This window comes from Garra rufa, chromosome 23, assembly GCF_049309525.1.
Source record: "Garra rufa chromosome 23, GarRuf1.0, whole genome shotgun sequence".
Classification (NCBI taxonomy): Eukaryota; Metazoa; Chordata; class Actinopteri; order Cypriniformes; family Cyprinidae; genus Garra; species Garra rufa.
Genome location: NC_133383.1, coordinates 14,813,788 through 14,832,912, shown reverse-complemented (window position 1 = coordinate 14,832,912; position 19,125 = coordinate 14,813,788). Strand labels below are relative to the sequence as shown.

The 19,125-nt window shown below is 34.2% G+C and overlaps 1 protein-coding gene across 1 annotated transcript in view; it reads right to left on the bottom strand.

Moving 5' to 3' along the window:
- The window catches only part of LOC141298942 (PR domain zinc finger protein 15-like), a 22,422-nt gene extending 3,605 nt beyond the window's left edge, over positions 1–18,817 (bottom strand). The window contains exons 1-25 of the mRNA XM_073829237.1: positions 18,763–18,817; positions 16,879–16,918; positions 16,224–16,317; positions 15,636–15,789; positions 15,391–15,543; positions 14,735–14,837; positions 14,401–14,658; positions 13,280–13,433; positions 11,940–12,061; positions 11,728–11,822; positions 11,531–11,618; positions 10,399–10,566; positions 10,021–10,115; positions 9,802–9,933; positions 9,462–9,605; positions 7,035–7,198; positions 6,870–6,949; positions 6,608–6,727; positions 6,359–6,490; positions 5,888–5,971; positions 5,635–5,810; positions 4,757–4,837; positions 4,438–4,641; positions 1,933–2,468; positions 1,404–1,413 (exon numbers count right to left, since the gene is read on the bottom strand). Of these exons, the coding sequence (XP_073685338.1) occupies positions 1,404–1,413; positions 1,933–2,468; positions 4,438–4,641; positions 4,757–4,837; positions 5,635–5,810; positions 5,888–5,971; positions 6,359–6,490; positions 6,608–6,727; positions 6,870–6,949; positions 7,035–7,198; positions 9,462–9,605; positions 9,802–9,933; positions 10,021–10,115; positions 10,399–10,566; positions 11,531–11,618; positions 11,728–11,822; positions 11,940–12,061; positions 13,280–13,433; positions 14,401–14,658; positions 14,735–14,837; positions 15,391–15,543; positions 15,636–15,789; positions 16,224–16,317; positions 16,879–16,909 (3,378 nt within the window). The 5' untranslated portion in view covers positions 16,910–16,918; positions 18,763–18,817. The remainder of the gene's footprint in view (positions 1–1,403; positions 1,414–1,932; positions 2,469–4,437; positions 4,642–4,756; positions 4,838–5,634; positions 5,811–5,887; positions 5,972–6,358; positions 6,491–6,607; positions 6,728–6,869; positions 6,950–7,034; positions 7,199–9,461; positions 9,606–9,801; positions 9,934–10,020; positions 10,116–10,398; positions 10,567–11,530; positions 11,619–11,727; positions 11,823–11,939; positions 12,062–13,279; positions 13,434–14,400; positions 14,659–14,734; positions 14,838–15,390; positions 15,544–15,635; positions 15,790–16,223; positions 16,318–16,878; positions 16,919–18,762) is intronic.
- Positions 18,818–19,125: the final 308 nt, after the last annotated feature.

Below are 19,125 nucleotides of genomic sequence, written 5' to 3'. Positions count from 1 at the left end.
TCAGTGATGGTCTGGGGTGCCATGTCAGCTGCTGGTGTTGGTCCACTGTGTTTTATCAAGGGCAGGGTCAATGCAGCTAGCTATCAGGAGATTTTGGAGCACTTCATGCTTCCATCTGCTGAAAAGCTTTATGGAGATGAAGATTTCATTTTTCAGCACGACCTGGCACCTGCTCACAGTGCCAAAACCACTGGTAAATGGTTTACTGACCATGGTATTACTGTGCTCAATTAGCCTGCCAACTCTCCTGACCTGAACCCCATTGAGAATCTGTGGGATATTGTGAAGAGAAAGTTGAGAGATGCAAGACCCAACACTCTGGATGAGCTTAAGGCCGCTATCGAAGCATCCTGGGCCTCCATAACACCTCAGCAGTGCCACAGGCTGATTGCCTCCATGCCACGCCGCATTGAAGCAGTCATTTCTGCAAAAGGATTCCTGACCAAGTATTGAGTGCATAACTGAACATAATTATTTGAAGGTTGACTTTTTTTGTATTAAAAACATTTTTTTTTGGTCTTCATTGGTCGGATAAAATATGCTAATTTTTTGAGATAGGAATTTTGGGTTTTCATGAGCTGTATGCCAAAATCATCAATATTAAAACAATAAAAGGCTTGAACTACTTCAGTTGTGTGTAATGAATCTAAAATATATGAAAGTCTAATGTTTATCAGTACATTACAGAAAATAATGAACTTTATCACAATATGCTAATTTTTTGAGAAGGACCTGTATGTATGTATATATATATATATATATATATATATACACACACATACATACATATATATATATATATAATTTCTAATGTATTATAATAATAATAAATGTAATTAATAATAATAACAAATATAAATTTTAATGAAATTTTACAATACAATACATTTAAAAATAATAATTATTACTGTTATTTAGCCTAAAAAGTATTTACAGGTTTTATACAAAAAAAATAATATATGTATTAGGGCTGGGACACGATTAATCGCGATTAATCGCATCCAAAATAAAAGTTTATGTTAACATACTAAATGTGTGTTTACTGTGTGTATATATAATGTATGTATAAATACACACACAAACATGTATATTAAAGAAAACTGAAAATAAAAATTAAATTAAAATAAATAAAATATTTATAATTCTATATATAATCTAAATTAAATACAAATATAACTATCCACACATATAAGTATTTTTTAAAGGCTTTACATGTATGTGTGTGTATTTATATATACATAATAAATATACACAGTAAACACACATTTAGTATGTTAACATAAACTTTTATTTTGGATGCGATTAATCGCGATTAATCGTGTCCCAGCCCTAATATGTATATATAAATATTATACTATGTTATATATAAATATTATAAATAATTTTTTCATAAAAATACAAACAAGTTCAACACTTCGGAGACAAGTCCATACATGCATTTATTAGAAGGACAACCCATTTTTCTTAAAAAAAAAAGAAACAAAAAATATAAAATATTTTCCAGTTAGCACTTACAATACAATCTATCCATGTATTACATTTACATCGATTCATTCATTTTGACATCATCAATCCACAGGTGCTACAGCATGACATCATACAACAAATATAATTATTATTTTGAAAAACTAAGGTCCCCGCTTCCTCTTAAATCATAATTAGACATTTCATGCATTCATAAAAAAAAAAAAGAGAAGATGACCTCCTCCAGGATCTTAATAATTTGTTGAAATTGTTCACTGGTTTTTAATAAATGCAAACAAAAAATTTGCGCTGTCCTTATAGTCACAGTTGTACTTTTAATAATAGGAAGTGCTCAATTACTAACAAAACCTTCCGTCATACTGGTCCAAATTCATAACCATCTTCCAAAACGAGACCTTAGCTATAAATTATATCATACACTTTTCATACATTTCTCAGTAGCTGAACATCTGTGGTGCTGTGGGGGTCTGTTGTTGGGGAGGTCCTGTGACTTGCGGCTGAATCTGATGCCTTTGTTCTGGCAGTGGTTGTGGCTGTTCTGGGGGTGGCTGAGGGGCCTGAGAGTCTGTTTGGGTTTCGTCTATAGTGGTCGTATGAGCTCCGTCAGTCGGTGCGACGGGCCTCCAGGTTAGAGCGGGCTGCTCCAGTTGGTGGGAGATCGGGTTGACGAAGGTAGTGAGGTTGATGAAATGCGCAACTGATTGTGAAGCTGCGGCCCCCGTGGATCCCACCGTCTCTGACTGGAGATCTGCCGGCCGGTTGTGCAGCATCGCCGATCCACTGACGGCATCGAATGTCACAGTGAGGATAGAGCTGTCAAGGGTAAGGGGTCGATCGCTTGGAGTGAGGTGACTGACGGCGACGGGTTGCAGGTTGCTGAACTGGGCGGGAGCGGGAGTGGTGATGGGGGTCACGGTGATGTTGGTCAAACTGACCGAGCTGGAGGGGGCTGGAGGGGCGCTGGGGTCAGCCAGCACTACCACCTGTGTGTGTACAATGGACAGAGGAGATTATTCAATATCAAAATCAAATGCACACCTGTTTTTGAATGAATTAGGGCTGTGAAACTATTAAAAATTACAATTTGTTATAATAATAAAAAATTAAAATTTTGTTGTATATGAATGTATATATAAATGTATATATTTAAAAATGTTATGTTTATATATTAAACATATTTATACATATAACATAAGTTATATGAATATAAATATATGTAAATATTTTCAAAATATATACTGTATGTGTGTGTCTTTACATATACATAATAATTATACACAGTACACACACACATATTATATAAACAAACTTGGATGCAATTAATTAATCGTACAAAATAAATAATTTATAAAATTAATATAAACATCTACACAACCTTCTTGCTTCTGCAAACACACATATATATATATATAAAAAAGATGATGATTAGATTTTCTCAAACAAGAATTGAATTGGTCTAGAGATACACTACATACTGTACATGGACCGATTTTAGAGATTTTTGTATTAATGTAATGAATCTAATTACATTTTAGTTTAATAACACTGTCAAATGTAATATTTAGCAAATCTCAAAATAAATATCCATATCCATTTCTTACTGTATATTATTTAGTTATGATGCCTAAATAAACTTAATTGAATTTAGTGTTTTATTTTCAACTTATTTAGACAAAATTATATAACATTTCAACCAATTAACTAAAATCTGACCGAAAAAATTTTTTTACTAGCATAGAACTTTATTAATATTCACTATTCACAATATCAATTATCATCAGTTTCAGCCATTACATAAAGATAATTATCTGTTTATCATCAGAATTTGAATATCGGTATGTTAATTGTGAAAAGAATCAAGCTCAATATGAGCAGGAATGAGGATTATAAAAGTAAATATGGTTAGTTTTTAAATGTATGAAATGAAATTAATTTAATTTTAATTTAAAAACACTGTTATTTCTCAAAATTAATATTTAAAAAAAATCTACTTTTTTATACTGCACATAATGCTAGAATACCTAAATTAAATTGTAGCATTTAAAATTTTGATTTTAGGGTTTAATTTTTAATTTGTTTAGACAAAATAATATAACATTTTATTTAAACTAGTCAACTAAAATTTTATTAATTTGTTATTAACTGTTTTAGACACGCTGTATAAAATTTTTATTGAATTGTGAAAATAATCATGGTCAATAACAAGCAATGTGCATTAACAAAATATATAGATTTTGTTAATGCAAATTTTTGTTAAGATTTTGTTAATAAAATTTGGTCAGTTGCCCAGATGTGTGGCCTTATTGCCGATACTGAGATGTAAACAACAGAATGGATTCCACGGTTAATGTACTACTGGATATGTTGTTCTGCTAATTTATGCTGTCTACACCATAGAAAAAAAAGTGTGGAAGCTGCCAAATCATAAGAAGGCAGTAAGAATCACTAAGTAAGAAGGATTAAGTAAGCAGGAAAGGGCGCAATATTTTGACAAACTACAGTTAATAGGTGGTAAAGAAACATACGAACAGTATTAATTAAGATATTAGCCTAATATTTCACCTACCAGACCAGAAATGATAAGAACAAACACGAATGTTGTCAAGATTCTTGCCCTAGGCTGGAAATTCAGTTTGGCCTACCACAAACGCCTTTTGCTCCTCAGACAGTTTTTTGCACTCTTCTTCTTGATTTGTTATAACTTTTGGCAGTCTATAATAGTCCAAATGTTTTTCCTGGTCCGACCGATTAGTACAGCCCAAAACATGACACAACTGATCATTTTCAGCAGCAATAATCAGCTAAATATGCGAGTTTTGTTCGGTTTAGTGGCACTGTTTACGTTTAGTGCCCCCAATATGGCCGATTGATGACGCGTCGTAAAAGCACTCTATAGGTTTTTATTTTTATGTTGACCTGGCAAAATGTTTGGAAATGACTGATGGAACAAACCTGTTGAATGCTCTGCACAGCAGAGTTGGTTTCATCTCCCACGGTGGTGGAAAACTCAGTAGTTTTGCTGGTGAAGTCAGCGTACTCGTCTGAATCAGACAGCTCAGGCTCATGAGGCAGGTGTTTTGCCCTCTTCTTGGTGGGATTGGAGTTCCTAGAGACTTTTTCTCCAGTGAGAGAGCCTTTCTCCAGAGTCAGAGAGGGCTGAACAACAACGACAATGACAAACAGCAATCAAATCATGAAAAAACATTCAAATGTCTCATGCAACACTATACTCCTTTAATTTTCATGCAATACAGGCTGTTGAAAGACAAACCTGTGAAATACTGATGGTGGAGGCGTCGACTGTCGATGGTTCTTGAAGATCAAAGTCGCCCAATCGTACTGTCACAATCTGCTGAGATCAAATGAAACTTAGACATCAAGGTTTCTGTAAGCTCAAAAATGTTAAAGATGTGAGTAAAAAAGTATCAGTATATCATAGTCATTTATTTATTAATGTTATTTTACTGACTAAAATAGCATGTTATTTTCAGGAAAATGCAGTAAAAACTGTAATATTGTTAAATATTATTACAATTTAAAAGAACTGGAAACTGATAGTCTAAGTGACAGAAAGTTTAAAGTATGCTTAAAAATAAATTAATACTTTCATTCTTCTTATTTACTAAGAAAGCATGCAATTTATTCAACAAAAACATTTATTTGATGAAAACCTATAGATACAGTTGAAGTCAAAAGTTTACATACATCTTACCAAAATAAGAGGGATCATACAAAATGCATGTTATTTTTTTTATTTAGTACTGACCTGGGGGGGGGGGTAAAAAATTTTTGAATTTGAAAATCAGGGTAAATTTATTGTATTTTATGTAAAATATCTTATTCAGGTCAGTACTAAATAAAAAATAATGTGTATTTTGTATGATCCCTCTTATTTTGGTAAAATATATAACATTCTGCAAAGTGTATGTAAACTTTTGACTTCAGCTGCAGATGTTTATAGCTTATTTTGAATATTTAAAATGCATGAATGAATGCTTAAAATATAAAATACATGAACTATAGCTATTATAATTGATGCAGTTTTTTTATACTTACATTTATGCATTTAGCAGTCATTTTATAATCTTAATTGTCACTGACAATATCAAAAAAGCCTTTTTTCTAAAAATATATGTGGTGGTTTCTCACTTCGGGGTGTTTGCGTCGCATGTGACGGTTCATGGAGGCACGTGTGGAGACTTTGGTGCCACACAGGTGGCAGCTCTGAGCCTCTACCTTCTCGTGGGTCAACTGCATGTGTTTCTGCAGCATATACTGCGTCACATACTTCTTGTCACAGACGGAGCAAGAAAACGTCTTTCCAACTGCAAAACAATAACAGTTACAGTTAGAGTTTTGCAGTAACTAAAGCAAACTCTGTAAAAATTTCAGTGAACTGCACCTGTATGAATAAGCTTGTGCGTCTCCATTGTGTTTCTCTCGCTAAACGTCTTCCCGCACAATTCACACATGAAGTCCTTTGTGCCTGAAGGAATACAATATTATATTTTGAATCTTGTTTTAAAATATAGTACATGTCTAGAGTGTTTACAGTCGTACTTCACCCAAAAATAAAAATTCTGTCATCAATTACTCATGTCGTTCCAAACCTGTAAGACCTTCGTTCATATTTGAAACACAGATTAAGATATATTTGATGAAATCTGAGAGCTTTCTAACCCTGCATAGACAGCAACACAACTACCACATTCAAGGCCTAGAAAGATAGTAAGGACACCATTAAAATAGTCCATGTGACATCAGTGGATGAACAAAGATAAACAAAGGTCTTACGGATTTGTAACAACGTGAGAGTGAGTAATTAATGATAGAATTTTCATTTTGGGGTGAACTATCCCTTTAAATTCCTCACCTGTGTGTCTTTTGTAATGCTTTAGCATGTTGACTTTCTGGGCAAATTTGCGGTTACACTCTTTACATTCGTATTCTTTAATTCCCTTGTGCAGCTTCATATGATGCCGTAAGGCATGTTTTGTCTTCATGCCTGGAAAATAGACAAATAAATGCAGTAATCATGTAAATGTGTTGCTTTTGTAATCATTTATGGGTACAATCAAGCCACAACGCTTCATATTATCATGCAAACCGTATGTGTCCATACCTTTCCCACACTCTGCACATAGGTAGTCTCTGACATTGTCATGGACTCTCAGATGTTCCTTTAGCATGTCTTTCCTGGCGAAAGACTTTCCACACTGATCACAACAATGGCTCTTCACTCCTGCAGTGGCCATAGGGTTTATCACTCTTAACTATGCATTGTATATATATATATATATATATATATATATATATATATATATATATAATTAAAGTAATTACACTACACTCATTGAGTACTATATTAGTAATAGTAGACTCACCTGTGTGGATGATTTTGTGCCTTTCCAGGTTGCCGATGCTGTTAAAAATCCGTCCACACATGTCACATGGATGAATATATCTGCAAAGAAAGTAGTGGAATTCAACTTTTCTACAAAAAGAAGCCTCATGAAGGTTACCATCTGCATGTAAAAGTTTTGTCTTACTTTTGCACTGCAGGATCGGGTAGGTGGTCCCGGTGGATGACCAGGTGAGCGTTGTATGTGGCCTTCAGAGCAAAACGGCGGTTACACATGGTGCAGTTGTAACCTTTTTCCTTATGCATGTCCATTATGTGTTTCAAGTAGTCACGACCCTTGGCGAATGTCACCTGATGAAGGATGATTAAAAGTGGGGGAGAGGGAGAATGTTTTTGTTAAATGTAAATAAATAATTTTGTTGGGGATGTAAAATTAAGCAACGTCATGAACATCGCAATCAATCATTATTTAGCCATTAAAATTGTTTGTGAAACAAAAATACAGGAAAAACTGTAATATTTTGAAACAATAGGGGTTCAAGTGCGTAGTGCTGAAACCCTGTTGTAATTGTTAGAACAGCCAAGGATCAGCAATCTCCACATAAAACTGCAGACCAAATGGTAAGTCGTAGAGAATTAACGCTAGAAGGGTTGGTAGTTCTCACACCGCCTACAATGTCACCAAGGCTCGCCACTTTGGCCTGACAGGGGCGCTACAACAATCAGAAGTACAAAATCGCTTATAACTCCTAAACTGTCAGTCACAGGCTCAAGTGTCTTATGCTGTTGGAATCCTTGGCTCACTCCGAACAAAATGCACGCCTCAGATTCGATCGTGAGATTTTCATATTTTGGATTTTTTGAAAAACCTACTTTTGCAAACTAGTCCTAAGTTTTTCACCCGATCGGAACCAAACCATTGCAGGAAGATTCTTACTTAAAACTTAAAAATGTCTATAACTACTAACCCTTTGTCCTATCAGCATGAAAATGGCTGTGCACGGTCGTGGTCTACAGTGCCACAAGTGTCTATAAGGACATTTGCGTATCTCATAAATAAACCTTGGTGGGCCTGTTTGACTCACGGCTAGAAAGGTCTGTGAGAAATGTGAAAAAAATCGGCCACTGGGGGCACATTTTTCAGGGGCGTAAAGGATTGTACATTGCACGTTTTTTCCACACATCCGTGCAATATTCATATCATATGACAGACCTCCTCAATCCGGACAACTTTGCCTCTAGAACCACTGCTGTCAATCAAATCCTTTGTTAAATGATCAGGAAGACATAAAAACCTACTTTTGCGAACTAGTACTAGGTTTTTCCCTCAATCTGGAAAAAAAAAAAAAAACACTGCGGTACAATTCTCTGAAATCTCTAGGCCAATAATTATTAAAACGATTTTGAAATTTACCCTTTGGGAAGCTATAACAGGGTCATTTAGAAAAGGAGCCTGTTCAAATTTACAAAATCCTATAAAGCCTAAAGGACAGCTCAAAACTTCACAGAATCTGCTGAGCACATGCGACAGGTGATTCTGAACAAGCATGCAAAGTTTTAAGGAGATCGGACCACAGTTGGCACTATAACAGTGATAAACGGTAAAAAACATAATATTTATATGGTAAATTATCTGTATTTGGCAAAAATGCTTTTTTAAATAATTGATTTAGCACCTGAAACTCGATAATCGCTGCTTGCAGCTATATTTACAATTTACAGTTGTATTTATTACAATTTCTATTTTCATATACTGTAAATTATTATATATTCATGTGATGCAAAGCTGAATTTTCATCAGCCATTACTCCAGTCTTTGGTGTCACATGATCCTTCTGAAATCATTTTGATTTATTAACAATATGCTGATTTGTTATCAATGTTGGAAACCGTTTTTGATGCTTAATATTTTTTGAAACCTCTGATACTTTTTTCAGGATTCTTTGATGAATAAAAAGCACATCAATAGAAATATTTTCTAACAACTTAAGACTTTACCATCACAAAATTACAGACTCCAAACATTTGAACGGTATTGTATATTATTACAAAATATTTTGTTTTTAAGTAAACGCTGTTCCTTTTTACTTTTTATTAATCAAAGAATCCTGAAAAAAGCATCACAGGTTCCAAAAAAAAACCAAAATTAAGCAGCACACACTGTTTCCAATATTTATAATAAATCAGCATATTTGAATGATTTCTGAAGGATCATGTAACACTGAAGACTGGAGTAATAATGCTGAAAATTCAGCTTTGTATCACAGGAATAAATTACGTTTTAAAAGTATATTAAAACAGTAACCATTATTTTAAATTGCAATGATGTTTCTTGTTTACTGTTATTTTCAGCATTTTTAATCAAATAAATGCATCTTTAATGAGCATAAGAGCTTTAAAAAACAAAAACTTTCCATTCCCAAACTTTTGAACGGTAGCATAAATTAATTATCTAGATTTGTACTGTATTTTCCTTCTTGGAATAAAGATATTACTTTAATTTGCAACAATAAATAAAACAATGGTTACTTAATTTAAGAGCAAAAAATATCAGACATTAAATAAGTAAAGATATCAGAACAGACAACACATATAATCAAAAATGACACTTTACCTGACATTTCTTGCAGCTGTATTTGTGATGTTCAGGATCGTTCTTCTCATCTTCCTCATCAGAGCTGTCGTCACTTTCCTCCATAGAGATGCCAATCTTCTTAATGAAGTCCTCTCTCTCCTGCTCGTCCATTAAGGCGATGTCCTAAGAAATAAGCATTTAGGAACTCAATTTGAGTACAACATCACAAATAAATCACCAATTTAATTTCCATTTAAGCATATGAATGCCCTTTAACAAAAATGCTTTTTATAGACAGTGGTGGATCCTTCCTTCAGACTGACTAGTCATTTAGACAACTTGCTAACAAAAAAAAGTTTTGCACGCCAATATTCCTCACCTTAAAGTGTACATGAATGTGATCCCTCAGCACATCCACACGGAAGAACTTGCGGCCGCAGATCTCACAGGTGTATTTTTTGTCCCCGTGGGTTAGTAAGTGTTTGTTCATGTTACTCCGACAGGAAAACATCTTAAACACAAAAGTTTTTTTAATTTTAAATTTTTCATTCAGTGCTGCACAGATCTGACATCAACATATGATGTTACTGAAAGCCACCTTTCCACAAATGGGGCATGCCGAAGGCTCCTTCCTGTATTTGCTTCCCTCCTCCCCATTCGCTTCCAGCTCCTCTCGTTTCATGTTCTTCGGGCCTATGGAAAAGCAATGGGTGGTGGAAGCCATTAGTGCACACACAGAGGAAGTGACACAATGGTTGATGATCTTTGCTTAAAGCAAAGGGCAAAGAAAGTTAATGAGGCCTGGAAATAGATAACAGATGTTCAAGAACCATCTGTTTAAAGTTGGTGCTTGTTTACTGATTAGATAAACAGACTTTACCTGCAATTTCTCACTTTTGAGAAATACATCATAGATATTTTACATCTGCATGGAGTGTTAAATAAATTACAATTTATTTAAATCTCAATAACTCACCAACAACATGCCGCCTCTGGTGGTCCTGCATGACATCTTTGCGGTAGAACATCTTATTGCAGATTTCACACGCGTAGAGCTTCTCTCCGTGTTTCTTTTTGTGCTTGGACAAATTACTGTTAGTGGAGAAAAACCTTGAGCATATCTCACACTGGAACGTTTTGTCATCTGCAAAAAGAGGAGAACATACGAAACAGATACAGTGCATGCTGACAAATATTTATTTTATTAACACAATAATACATTTGGAGAATACATTTCTAAACTGTGTATTATTATTCAAGTCAAAAAACCCTTTTCATTACATTATATCTTAATTAATTTGTCATTTGTGACCCTGGACCACAAAACCAGTCTTAAGTCGCTGGGGTATATTTGTAGCAATATCCAAAAATACATTGTATGGGTCAAAATTATTGATTTTTTCTTTCTGTCAAAAATCATTAGGAAATTAAGTAAAGATCATGTTCCATGAAGATTTTTTGTAAAATTCCTACTGTAAACCTATCAAAATGTAATTTTTGATTAGTAATATGCATTGCTAAGAACTTAATTTGGACAACTTTAAAGGTGTTTTTCTCAGTATTTTGATTTTTTTGCACCCTTAGATTTCAGATTTTCAAATAGATGTATCTCGACCAAATATTGTCCTATCCTAACAAACTATACATCAATAGAAAGCTTATTTATTGAGCTTTCATATGATGTACATATCTCAGTTTTGTAAAAATTTAACCTTATGACTGGTTTTGTGGTCCAGGGTCACATTTATATATTTATACATTTTTTGAAATTGAGATTTATACATAATATAAATAAAAAACTTCCAATTTATGTATAGCTTGTTAGAATATGCCAATATTTGGCCGAGATACAACTATTGTATCTGGAAAATCTAGAATCTGAGGGTGCAAAAAAAATCTAAATATTGAGAAAATCTACTTTAAAGTTGTCCAAATAAAGTTTAAAACTTCAAAAAATGAAGTTTTGATATATTTACGGTAGGAAACCTACTAAATATCTTCATGGAATGTGATCTTTACTTAATATCCTAATTATTTTTGGCATATAGGAAAAATCAGTGTATTTTCTGTATGTAATTGTACGTGACTGTATGAAATTTCTTCTTTACCTGTCCTGCAGTTATGAAATCTTAAGGCATTTTCCACTCGGAAGGATTTCTCACAGGTTGAACATTTGTATCTATACTCTATGTCAGGCTAAGAAAACATTCAAAAACACACAGATTCATGTCAAATTAATACATCTAGCAATTTAAATGTTATTTTATTAAATCAGTAAATAAGACGTGGTTAAAAATGTGCATACCTCATTCTTGCTGTGTTTGTATGATATATGCTGTTTAAGACTTTCTTTTCGACTAAACATCTTGTCACACTCGTCACATTTAAAACATTTATCGCCTGTAAGCAAAGTAAACAGTTTAGATTAATAATAAAGCATATGACACAAAATGATTCAGCATATGGTACCTCTAATGGAATGTGAGAAGTAACTTCTCAGGATGATGGGAGATTTACCGTGGGAACGGATGTGTCGATTGAGGTTGCTGCTGTTCTGAAACACCTTGCTGCAGAGGCAGCACTGGTAAACTCTTTTATGATCGCCTCCCTGCCGCAAAGATCGCTTCCTCATAACAGGTCTAACAGACAAATAGGATAAAGAATTGATTAATGAAAAAAAGGGAAATTACACCATTGTTCAAAAGCTTGGGGTCAGTTAGATTTTTCAATATGCTTGAAATAAGTTGTTTATGCTCACCAAGGCTGCATTTATTTGATCAAATATACTGTAAAAACATAAATAGTTTGAAATATTATTATATATTATTTTTCTCAAATTCAGTTTTATTTTAATCAAATTCTGTGAATCATTTTAATAGTTTCATAAAAAATTTATAATCGAAAGCATGTCTAATTAATTTTTAAAAATTAATTAGTTTAATTAATTAATTTTAAAAAATTAATTAGATTTTATAAAGTATTTTTATTTTTTATTTTTTCCCCCCCAGAAATACTGTCTTGTGTATTTACAATTTTCTGGTAAATATTCCTTAAATATTGTTTTAATAATATTTTCATTTCATTAAGTAATATTTCTGTCAAGTTAAACCAAACTTTTATTTGAACAATTTGCTGCCTTTAAGTTTTTGTTTGTATATAACATGAGAATGTTTTTTTCTCAAAAGTAATGGTAAAATGCGCATGTTCTAGAGATTATGTTTATGTACTCATATTGAGGCGACAAAGGCTGGAAAAATTCAGTTTTTATGTCCGGATCCCACGATTCCGTCCACGTTTTCCGCTTTGCTTTAATCATAGGACCCTAAATAAGCAGTGTTACTATGGCTCCAATCAAAATGTACAAAAGGTACTAGTAAAATGGGGAATCATACCGTTTTTTAAAGCAGGGTATCACGATACCTTTTTAGTACCAGTATATCGTGCAACACTATTACAAACTATTTTCTTTTGTAATATATTTTTAAAATGTAACTTATTCCTGTTATGCAAAGCTAAATTTTGTAGCATCATTACTCCAGTCTACAGTGTCACATGATTTTTCAGAAATCATTCTGATATGCTGAATTGGTGCTCAAGATACATTTCTTATTATTATCAATGTTAAAGAAAAATTGTTGTGGAAACTTTTTTTCAGGATTTTTTTTGAAGAATAGTAATGGTAAATTGAAAATAACAGCATTTATTTGAAATAGAAATCTTTTGTAAATTGTTTTGCTGTCACTTGTGATCATTTTAATGCATCCTTGCTGAATCCTTTAGGAACTAACCCCAACTTTTAAACAGTAGTGTATGTGCTTGTATGTGTGACATAAAGGGATTGTAAAGGTTGTCCTTACTTTCCAGCGGAGATGGGGGAGCGTGTCATCCGAGATGTTTTAAGTGGCGGCCCGTCTCCTGCAACCACCTCTTGGACATCCAGTACAGACAAGGGAACATCAGGAGCTACAGTAATGAGAGGCTGCTCACTGGACACAGGAACCAGGGTTTCTACTACATGGGTGGTGGAAAGATAAAGCGCATTTAAACATTTCAAATTTGTCAATGGTTACTTTTCTGAAATGTGCTTTAAAGGATTAGTTCACTCCAGAATTAAGATTTCCTTATAGTTTACTAACCCTTATGTCACCCAAGATGTCCATGTCTTTCCTTCTTTAGCCAAAAAGAAATTAAAGTTTTAAGGAAAACATTCCATGATTTTTCTCCATATAGTGGACTTCAGTGAGGATCAATGAATTAAAGGTCCAAACTGGAATATCAGTGCAGCTTCAAAGGGCTCTACACGATCCCAGCCAAAAAATAAGGGTCTTGTCTAGCAAAACGATCCATCATTTTATTAATAAAATAAAAAATCGATATACTTTTTAACCACAAATGCTCGCCTTGCACTAGCTCTGTATTCACAACTTCACGCATTACGTGGACACATTGGAAAGGTCACACGTGACGTAGGCGGAAGTACCCTAGTGTTTACAAAGAAAACATGCAAAGAAAGTCAAAGGCCCTTTACAAAAACACGCAAAACAACAATTTCGAACGATTTTAAAGTTGGAGGAGAAACTGAGATGGGGGTTTTCGCCCTACCCTACCTTTTTGAACCAAAGTTCACAAATGAAGAACTAGATGCGCATTGCAGAGCAGGTGCAAGACAAGCATTTGTGGTTAAATAGTATATAAATTCTAATTTTTTTTTAGAAAACGACTGATCGTTTTGCTAGATTCGACCCTTATTCCTCGTCTGGGGTTGTGTAGAGTCCTTCGAAGCTGCATTGAAACAACAATTTGGACCTTCAACCTGCTGATCCCCATTAAAGTCCACTATGTGGAGAAAAATCCTGGAATGTTTTCCTCAAAAGCTTTCATTTCTTTTCGACTGAAGAAAGAAAGACAAGAACATCAGGAGTGAACTAATCCTTTGCAGGTTATACCCCTCAAAACACCCTTAAAATTCCCACCTCACCTTGACTGGAATCAGCTGTTCCACTCGGCGCAGATTTCTGTCCTTTTGTCCGTCGCGGCCTGCCTTGTTTTCTGGTTGGCTCTGGTGGGGTGGGGGCAATGTTGGCTGTGTTGTTTTGGGATACCGCCTCTGTAACCTGCTGGACAGGTGAGTCTGCGGCAGGTGCTGGGGTTTGGCAGAGCAGCTGGTCCGGGACAGGAAGGGTCTCTGTTGGTGGGCCCTTTGCCAGAGGGACTCCAGGTTTGTTGGACGGCATTTCTAAAGAGGCAAACAGATGAATTACTTCATCCAACAGAAGTATACTAAACACTAACAGACTTTAAAGCACATATACCTGGTGCAGGTGGAAGTACAGGTGGCCTAAGAACAGGCCGATCCATTTTTTTGGCATAAAAAGCTCCATACCAGACCCTAAGCTCTGTTCCGGGCAGGACATCCTGAGATGGAGCAAATGAGAGAACAGTCAAAGTAACTGAGCATTTTTTAAAACTAAGCTGTTTATTATTTATTAACCAGTCTTAAGTAGAACATTATATTTGTAGCAATAGTCAAAAAAACATTGTATGGGTCAAAATGATTGATTTTTCTTTTATGCCAAAAATCATAAGAAAATTAAGGAAAGATCATGTGCCATGAAGATATTTTGTAAATTTCCTGCTGTAAATATCCAAACTTAATTTTTGATTAGTAGTATGCATTGCTAAGAGCTTCATTTGGACAACTTTAAAGATGATTTTCTCAATATTCAGTTTTTTTCCCACCCTCAGATTCTAGATTTTTTAAAATAGTTGTATATCGAACAAATACTGTCCTATCCTAACAAACCATACATCAATGGAAAGCTTATTATTCACCTTTCAGATGATGTATGAATCGCAATTTTAAAAAAAAATTGACCCTTATGACTGGTTTTATGGTCCAGGGTCACATATCTTCTTCACTAGGTAACCAAAGTGCTATGAATGGCACAGAAGTGTAACATCAATTCACCTGTGATGTATTAAAGTAAACATCATCATCTTGCTGGTAGGCTGTCAGATTCTGGTGTTTATGGTCTGTGGCGGGCCGAACAAGCATCATCCAGTTACAGTCGTCTTCATTGGACGAGTCAAAACACACCACTGCTCCGTCCTTTTGAAATATCTAAGATACACAATAGAGAAATCATTAAGTAAAGGTCCAAATGGCATAGGGTATGGGTATAGATATGGCATATTGATGGTCTTATTGTTTACCTTTAAAGGAAATGCCCCCTCAATTTGAAGGCTTAAAACCCTCTTGGCCTCAAATGGGCCAAATCGAGTCCTCTTAACCAGCCGCCGAAGCACAAACACACCTTCTTTACCTTCCTCAGCCAACCTGATTTCCAAGCTGTCTGGTAAAGATGACCTGGAACATAAACAATATTAATGTGAATCTTTTGAACATTCTTTTTTTTTTCTTGAGTTTTTTAAATCCTGGTTTCCACAAAAATATTAACATAATATAATAATAATGAGAGTTATTTGAGCACCAAATTAGAATACTAGACTGATTTCTAAAGGGTCATGTGACACTGAAGACTGAAGTCATGGTCCTGAAAATGTAGCTTTAAATTCATAGGAATAAATTACATTTTCAAATATATTCAATTAGAAAACAGTTGTTTTACATTTTAATAATATTTCACAATATTACTTTTTGTCATAATAACACACTAGTAACAAACACAACACAGAGTCAATATCTGGCACATATGGCCATCTAATTGTGGTCAGTTCACTCAGGCAGTGCCAAGACCCTCCCTAAGGGTACTTGGCCAAAAGCCACTAATGTCCACTCACCGTGCCCGACTCAAAACAAATGAGTCCTTCACCGTGACGACAGGCCCCAGCTCAGGACACTCAGAGTCATGGTACTGCCCGCAGTCCTCACACCCTGCAGGAAGTCACATGTGCATATTACACCATGTTCTTGAATAATACAAGGACACTGCAAAAAGGCTTGACAGTGGCAATACAATACTGCAATATTACAATAATGTTATATGCATATGTGACCCTGGACCACAAAACCAGTCTTAAGTACCACGGGTATATTTCTAGCAATAGCCAAAAATACATTGTATGGGTCAAAATGATCGATTTTCTTTTATGCCAAAAATCATGTTCCATGAAGATATTTTGAAAATTTCCTATCGTAAATATATCAAAACTTAATTTTTGATTACTAATATGCATTGCTAAGAACTTCACTTGGACAACTTTAAAAGAGATTTTCTTAATATTTAGATTTTTTTGCAACCTCAGATTCCAGTTATTCAAATAGTAGTATCTCAGCCAAAATATTCTATAACAAACCATACATCAATGGAAATCTTATTTATTTAGCTTTCATGTAATGTATAAATTTCAATTTCCAAAAAACTGACTGTGACTGGTTTTGTGGTTCAGGGTCACAAATTCATAAACACATGTGAGATTATAGTTGCATACTTACAAATAAACTCCTCTGGTGTCTGCTCTGCCATTCTGACACCCTAGACATAACGCATAAAGTATGTACATTAGATTTAACACCTGTGACAATAATTTTAATTACATTAATTGTTAATTAAAAGTAGATTAATGCACTAATTACATTACAATTTCAAATCTAAATCTAAAATGTTACATATTCAAACATTTAAAATGTATACAATACAGACTTGTATTCATGTTGGCTTGACGCATTTGAAAAAAAAGTGAAACCATTTGATTTAAAAACTTGGTAACACTTTACAATAAGGTTGTAAACCTTACATGAACAAACAATGAACAATACATTTATTACAGTATTTATTAATCTTTGTTAATATTAGCTAATAAAAAAACAGCCGTTCATTGATTTCACAGTGCATTAACTAATGTTAACAAGCACAATTTAGATTTTAAATGCATTAGTAATTTTTTTAATTAACATTAACTAAGATTAATAAATGCTGTAAAGTATTGTTCATTCTTAGCTCATGTTAACTAAAGTAGTTGCAGTCAAACCAAAATTTATTGACACCTTCAACAATTCCCACATTATCAGTATATTCACTATAGTTTAGAAAATTGTAATAAAATATGACAAGAACTGAGAGTTAAACTTTGTCTGAACAAATTCATTTTGATAATGTCAGACGACTTTGATAGAAAGGTATGTGATGGATTGCAATCAACCAAAAGTTCAGACAAGTGTTAGTATGACAATATTTACACAACTATTAATACTTTGTTGACCAATTACCAAGCAATGCAATTAATTTTGTTCAGTATATGGTGTAAAAAGGACGTATTAGCAATAAAAAACACAGTCAGGTCAAAGTGTTTAGATAATTTTTGGTCCCAAATCAGTTTTACTGGTAGACAACTGGATGCATATTTTTTTGGGCATAATATTTCAGTTAATTTTGCTATCCTCACTTACATAACCCCTTACATAATCACCCACTAGTAAAAAAAAATATCAAAAATTATATCTGGTGTCTAAATAATTTTTGGTTTAACTAATGAACCTTATTGTAAAGTGTTACCAAAAACTCTTAACTAAAACTACTTGGTTGTGTAACAGTTCAGCAATTACTAAATTACTTAAATGTATAATAATAATAATAATCAAAGAATATGTCAAACTTCAGCTAACATGTCTTTTTAAAGAACTATTTTTAAAAACAGTTTTACTTTAAGTATTACACCGCACAAGGTTTATTTAAGTCATTTTTGGTATGAACTGGGTTTTTGAATGAAACTTTATAAATCTGGACTAAAATATGCACGTCTATAATAAAGAGAAAATTATATCATTATTATACGCTATAAAATTGTACATACTTCAGGTAATAATGCTAACACATTGTCAAAACGCATTTAAATGCACTTTCCTATTATAACTTTGTATTCACTGCATTGCTGTCAGTCAGCAGAGCCCATTTACACAGTGCAACAGATTTTGTTGATGCTCCCAAGATCAACAGTCACAACAAATGACGCTCATTATCAACGCAGAACAGGGAGCAGTCCGTGCATGAAACGCCTGTAAGCAGCGAGGGAGAGAGTACAATGCGGACAGAATCCGTGATTTGGGAAGATTTCTAACTGTAGCCGGGTTTTAACTCCGATCTCAGGCTGCGCTCGCTCTCTTTCAGCAATGCAAATGTAACAAAGAACAATCGGCATGGCGGATGGAATGGAGACGCAGCGCTCATCTGGAGCCAGAGCGTTTGAAAGCGCAAAGCAGCAGAAACTCGCTCCGCTCTAACTTTTCATTGCTCCTGCACCCGTGAATAAAGAGCAGTTGGGCATTTCGCTCAATGCGTTTGAATATTAATGCCTCGCAAGTTTAGCATAAAGTCATTACCTGTTTTCCAAACGTCTACACATTTAGTGAATCCTGACTCCGGGTTCCAATCCGCTCCAGAAACCGCGCAGGACCGGAAATAAGAGCCGCGAAGGGTATTGTGGGAAGTGTAGTTTTTTCACAAACGCTGTATTGGGTTAGATTTTCATCAAGTATTTCAGCAGATTAATTCGTTTATACAAAGGACTGCATACAGATACACTACCAGTCAAAAATTGTTAATGTTTTTTTTTAAAGAAGTTTCTTATGCTCACCAAGCCTGCATTTATTTGATCCAAAGTACAGTAAAACAGTAACATATTTAAATATTTGTACTATTTAAAGTGATTTCAAGCTGAATTTTCAGCCCAGTCACATGATCCT